This window comes from Notolepis coatsorum, assembly GCF_963971535.1.
Source record: "Notolepis coatsorum genome assembly, chromosome: 9".
Taxonomy (NCBI): domain Eukaryota; kingdom Metazoa; phylum Chordata; class Actinopteri; order Aulopiformes; family Paralepididae; genus Notolepis; species Notolepis coatsorum.
Window position 1 is genome coordinate 144,787,503 of NC_140173.1, and position 5,876 is coordinate 144,793,378.

The window sequence follows — 5,876 nt, forward strand, 5'->3', positions numbered from 1 at the left end:
CCAACTCCAGTTGTAATGCCAGTACCTCGGTCAAGGGACCAACTCCAGTTGTAATGCCAGTACCTTGGTCAAGGGACCAACTCCAGTTGTAATGTCAGTACCTCGGTCAAGGGACCAACTCCAGTTGTAATGCCAGTACCTCGGTCAAGGGACCAACTCCAGTTGTAATGCCAGTACCTTGGTCAAGGGACCAACTCCAGTTGTAATGCCAGTACCTCGGTCAAGGGACCAACTCCAGTTGTAATGCCAGTACCTTGGTCAAGGGAGCAACTCCAGGTGTAATGCCAGTACCTCGGTCAAGGGACCAACTCCAGTTGTAATGCCAGTACCTCGGTCAAGGGACCAACTCCAGTTGTAATGCCAGTACCTCGGTCAAGGGACCAACTCCAGTTGTAATGCCAGTACCTCGGTCAAGGGACCAACTCCAGGTGTAATGCCAGTAGTACCATGGTCAAGGGACCAACTCCAGGTGTAATGTCAGTACCTTGGTCAAGGGACCAACTCCAGTTGTAATGCCAGTACCTCGGTCAAGGGACCAACTCCAGTTGTAATGTCAGTACCTCGGTCAAGGGACCAACTCCAGGTGTAATGCCAGTACCTCGGTCAAGGGACCAACTCCAGTTGTAATGCCAGTACCTCGGTCAAGGGACCAACTCCAGTTGTAATGTCAGTACCTCGGTCAAGGGACCAACTCCAGTTGTAATGCCAGTACCTCGGTCAAGGGACCAACTCCAGTTGTAATGTCAGTACCTCGGTCAAGGGACCAACTCCAGTTGTAATGCCAGTACCTCGGTCAAGGGACCAACTCCAGTTGTAATGCCAGTACCTCGGTCAAGGGACCAACTCCAGTTGTAATGTCAGTACCTCGGTCAAGGGACCAACTCCAGTTGTAATGTCAGTACCTTGGTCAAGGGACCAACTCCAGTTTAATGCCAGTACCTCGGTCAAGGGACCAACTCCAGTTGTAATGCCAGTAGTACCATGGTCAAGGGACCAACTCCAGTTGTAATGTCAGTACCTCGGTCAAGGGACCAACTCCAGTTGTAATGTCAGTACCTCGGTCAAGGGACCAACTCCAGTTGTAACTTGTAATGCCAGTACCTCGGTCAAGGGACCAACTCCAGTTGTAATACCAGTACCTCGGTCAAGGGACCAACTCCAGTTGTAATGTCAGTACCTTGGTCAAGGGACCAACTCCAGTTGTAATGCCAGTACCTCGGTCAAGAGACCAACTCCAGTTGTAATGCCAGTACCTCTGTCAAGGGACCAACTCCAGTTGTAATGTCAGTACCTTGGTCAAGGGACCAACTCCAGTTGTAAGGCCAGTACCTCGGTCAAGGGACCAACTCCAGTTGTAATGCCAGTACCTCGGTCAAGGGACCAACTCCAGTTGTAATGCCAGTACCTTGGTGAAGGGACCAACTCCAGTTGTAATGTCAGTACCTTGGTCAAGGGACCAACTCCAGTTGTAAGGCCAGTACCTCGGTCAAGGGACCAACTCCAGTTGTAATGCCAGTACCTCGGTCAAGGGACCAACTCCAGTTGTAATGCCAGTACCTTGGTGAAGGGACCAACTCCAGTTGTAATGTCAGTACCTTGGTCAAGGGACCAACTCCAGTTGTAATGTCAGTACCTCGGTCAAGGGACCAACTCCAGTTGTAATGCCAGTACCTCGGTCAAGGGACCAACTCCAGTTGTAATGCCAGTACCTCGGTCAAGGGACCAACTCCAGTTGTAATGCCAGTACCTCGGTCAAGGGACCAATTCCAGTTGTAATGCCAGTACCTCGGTCAAGGGACCAACTCCAGTTGTAATACCAGTACCTTGGTCAAGGGACCAACTCCAGTTGTAATGCCAGTACCTCGGTCAAGGGACCAACTCCAGTTGTAATGCCAGTACCTTGGTCAAGGGACCAACTCCAGCTGTAATGTCAGTACCTCGGTCAAGGGACCAACTCCAGTTGTAATGTCAGTACCTCGGTTAAGGGACCAACTCCAGTTGTAATGTCAGTACCTTGGTCAAGAGACCAACTCCAGTTGTAATGTCAGTACCTTGGTCAAGAGACCAACTCCAGTTGTAATGTCAGTACCTTGGTCAAGGGACCAACTCCAGTTATAATGTCAGTACCTTGGTCAAGGGACCAACTCCAGTTGTAATGTCAGTACCTCGGTCAAGGGACCAACTCCAGTTGTAATGTCAGTACCTCGGTCAAGAGACCAACTCCAGTTGTAATGTCAGTACCTCGGTCAAGGGACCAACTCCAGTTGTAATGCCAGTACCTCGGTCAAGGGACCAACTCCAGTTGTAATGCCAGTACCTTGGTCAAGGGACCAACTCCAGTTGTAATGTCAGTACCTCGGTCAAGGGACCAACTCCAGTTGTAATGCCAGTACCTCGGTCAAGGGACCAACTCCAGTTGTAATGCCAGTACCTTGGTCAAGGGACCAACTCCAGTTGTAATGCCAGTACCTCGGTCAAGGGACCAACTCCAGTTGTAATGCCAGTACCTTGGTCAAGGGACCAACTCCAGGTGTAATGCCAGTACCTCGGTCAAGGGACCAACTCCAGTTGTAATGCCAGTACCTCGGTCAAGGGACCAACTCCAGTTGTAATGCCAGTACCTCGGTCAAGGGACCAACTCCAGTTGTAATGCCAGTACCTCGGTCAAGGGACCAACTCCAGGTGTAATGCCAGTAGTACCATGGTCAAGGGACCAACTCCAGGTGTAATGTCAGTACCTTGGTCAAGGGACCAACTCCAGTTGTAATGCCAGTACCTCGGTCAAGGGACCAACTCCAGTTGTAATGTCAGTACCTCGGTCAAGGGACCAACTCCAGGTGTAATGCCAGTACCTCGGTCAAGGGACCAACTCCAGTTGTAATGCCAGTACCTCGGTCAAGGGACCAACTCCAGTTGTAATGTCAGTACCTCGGTCAAGGGACCAACTCCAGTTGTAATGCCAGTACCTCGGTCAAGGGACCAACTCCAGTTGTAATGTCAGTACCTCGGTCAAGGGACCAACTCCAGTTGTAATGCCAGTACCTCGGTCAAGGGACCAACTCCAGTTGTAATGCCAGTACCTCGGTCAAGGGACCAACTCCAGTTGTAATGTCAGTACCTCGGTCAAGGGACCAACTCCAGTTGTAATGTCAGTACCTTGGTCAAGGGACCAACTCCAGTTTAATGCCAGTACCTCGGTCAAGGGACCAACTCCAGTTGTAATGCCAGTAGTACCATGGTCAAGGGACCAACTCCAGTTGTAATGTCAGTACCTCGGTCAAGGGACCAACTCCAGTTGTAATGTCAGTACCTCGGTCAAGGGACCAACTCCAGTTGTAACTTGTAATGCCAGTACCTCGGTCAAGGGACCAACTCCAGTTGTAATACCAGTACCTCGGTCAAGGGACCAACTCCAGTTGTAATGTCAGTACCTTGGTCAAGGGACCAACTCCAGTTGTAATGCCAGTACCTCGGTCAAGAGACCAACTCCAGTTGTAATGCCAGTACCTCTGTCAAGGGACCAACTCCAGTTGTAATGTCAGTACCTTGGTCAAGGGACCAACTCCAGTTGTAAGGCCAGTACCTCGGTCAAGGGACCAACTCCAGTTGTAATGCCAGTACCTCGGTCAAGGGACCAACTCCAGTTGTAATGCCAGTACCTTGGTGAAGGGACCAACTCCAGTTGTAATGTCAGTACCTTGGTCAAGGGACCAACTCCAGTTGTAAGGCCAGTACCTCGGTCAAGGGACCAACTCCAGTTGTAATGCCAGTACCTCGGTCAAGGGACCAACTCCAGTTGTAATGCCAGTACCTTGGTGAAGGGACCAACTCCAGTTGTAATGTCAGTACCTTGGTCAAGGGACCAACTCCAGTTGTAATGTCAGTACCTCGGTCAAGGGACCAACTCCAGTTGTAATGCCAGTACCTCGGTCAAGGGACCAACTCCAGTTGTAATGCCAGTACCTCGGTCAAGGGACCAACTCCAGTTGTAATGCCAGTACCTCGGTCAAGGGACCAACTCCAGTTGTAATGCCAGTACCTCGGTCAAGGGACCAACTCCAGTTGTAATACCAGTACCTTGGTCAAGGGACCAACTCCAGTTGTAATGCCAGTACCTCGGTCAAGGGACCAACTCCAGTTGTAATGCCAGTACCTTGGTCAAGGGACCAACTCCAGCTGTAATGTCAGTACCTCGGTCAAGGGACCAACTCCAGTTGTAATGTCAGTACCTTGGTCAAGGGACCAACTCCAGTTGTAATGTCAGTACCTCGGTCAAGGGACCAACTCCAGCTGTAATGTCAGTACCTTGGTCAAGGGACCAACTCCAGTTGTAATGCCAGTACCTCGGTCAAGGGACCAACTCCAGTTGTAATGTCAGTACCTCGGTCAAGGGACCAACTCCAGTTGTAATGTCAGTACCTCGGTCAAGGGACCAACTCCAGTTGTAATGCCAGTACCTTGGTCAAGGGACCAACTCCAGTTGTAATGTCAGTACCTCGGTCAAGGGACCAACTCCAGTTGTCATGCCAGTACCTCGGTCAAGGGACCAACTCCAGTTATAATGCCAGTACCTCGGTCAAGGGACCAACTCCAGTTGTAATGCCAGTACCTCGGTCAAGGGACCAACTCCAGTTGTAATGCCAGTACCTCGGTCAAGGGACCAACTCCAGTTATAATGCCAGTACCTCGGTCAAGGGGACCAACTCCAGTTGTAATGTCAGTACCTCGGTCAAGGGACCAACTCCAGTTGTAATGCCAGTACCTCGGTCAAGGGACCAACTCCAGTTGTAATGTCAGTACCTTGGTCAAGAGACCAACTCCAGTTTGTAATGCCAGTACCTTGGTCAAGGGACCAACTCCAGTTGTAATGTCAGTACCTCGGTCAAGGGACCAACTCCAGTTGTAATGTCAGTACCTCGGTCAAGGGACCAACTCCAGTTGTAATACCAGTACCTTGGTCAAGGGACCAACTCCAGTTGTAATGCCAGTACATTGGTCAATAGGGCAATGGCAGGAAACCTAACATGCATGTCTTCTGGTTAATAATAATAATAATAATAATAATAATAATAATAATAATAATAATAATAATAATAATAATAATAATAATAATAATAATAATAATAATAATAATAATAACTTTTATATAGCGCCTTTCAAAAGACCCAAGGTCGCTTTACATAGGGGGAAAAAAAATAACAAAAGTAACAAACATAGTGGACAGACACAACAACAATATTTTTTCATTGTTATTATTATTTTCTTAATTTTTTTTCATTCATTTGGAATATCCAGTCCAAAATTTGACAGAAATAGTAGATCCCACATAAATATATTCTGATCCCAATGTGTGCAAATGTATCAACACCTAAAAAAAGTACACTCTCTGCACCTAATATGGCTGCCGTATAATGTGATTAATGATTAATTAATTCAGCTAACCGCTGAATCAGTCAATGGAGGTCTGACTCATTACAACTTGCCAAAACCGAAAGTGAAACTTAACACGGACGTGATATAATAAACATTACGAGAGAACAGGGGACACAGCTTTGTTGAGGCAGGCAACGTATTCAGCTTGTAGACTGGACAACAACAATAGAAAACTCTCTCTATTTGGGTGGAAATGTGACAACAAAAGCAAACTGTTTACAAGAGAACTCAGTTGGATACCTTTAAGAAGAAAAAAGAAAAAGGGGGTGGGGGGGGGCTTTTAGTGAAGAGGACACTCACAGGAACTCCTTGGTGGTCTTGGTGCGCAGTGGGATGGCAGGGTCCAGGGGGAACGGGGCTTTGAGCTCGGGGGGCAACGTGTCGATGGAGACCCTCTGTTTCTGACGGACGTCGTTGGAGATAGGAGGCAGCTCCCTCCCTGA

The 5,876-nt window shown here is 48.6% G+C and overlaps 1 protein-coding gene across 1 annotated transcript in view; it reads right to left on the reverse strand.

The window, feature by feature from the left end:
* Positions 1-5,876, reverse strand: part of hectd2 (HECT domain containing 2) — a gene marked incomplete at its 5' end in the record, with an annotated part of 134,343 nt that overhangs the window by 87,535 nt on the left and 40,932 nt on the right. Inside the window, 1 exon segment of the mRNA XM_084322039.1 lies at positions 5,734-5,872. Coding sequence (XP_084178165.1) covers positions 5,734-5,872 — 139 coding nt within the window.